Source organism: Talaromyces amestolkiae, assembly GCF_001896365.1.
Source record: "Talaromyces amestolkiae strain CIB chromosome Unknown scaffold92.1, whole genome shotgun sequence".
NCBI lineage: Eukaryota > Fungi > Ascomycota > Eurotiomycetes > Eurotiales > Trichocomaceae > Talaromyces > Talaromyces amestolkiae.
Window position 1 is genome coordinate 1,351 of NW_024468127.1, and position 373 is coordinate 1,723.

General features: G+C 49.9%; 1 protein-coding gene across 1 annotated transcript in view; it reads right to left on the minus strand.

Moving 5' to 3' along the window:
• BHQ10_010403 (uncharacterized protein) overlaps positions 1–189 on the minus strand; it is a gene marked incomplete at both ends in the record, with an annotated part of 1,500 nt that extends 1,311 nt beyond the window's left edge. The window contains one exon of the mRNA XM_040873028.1: positions 1–189. This exon is cut by the window's left edge and continues 499 nt beyond it. Coding sequence (XP_040738903.1) covers positions 1–189 — 189 coding nt within the window.
• Between the last annotated feature and the right edge of the window lie 184 nt (positions 190–373).

Below are 373 nucleotides of genomic sequence, written 5' to 3' on the forward strand. Positions count from 1 at the left end.
CAACACAACACTCTCTTTTTGCTTGTCGTATAGTAGCRTAGTAGGCTTTCCGGGCTTCTCGGTGGTCCTTCTCGCTRAGCTCTCCGGCGTGATATRCCTTATAAGCCTTTGTRTAGMCCCCCCGAGCCTCAATCGTCTAAGGGCCCCACCAGCGCTTTGACCAGRCACAGAGTCTAATTTCCCRGGCATRTGCTCTAAGCACCCCACTAAGRGAGTTCTCAATTAATATAGCTTCTTTTTCTATATCCCCCRAAGAGCAGTTATCTGTTAGGCTTRGATAGGGGCTTRTRAGCCTTTTCCAGGTGTGCTCTGCTRCTTCTATCCTCTCTGCGTCCCCTATCAGAGCGCTAATATCCCACCCGGTTACTGTTGC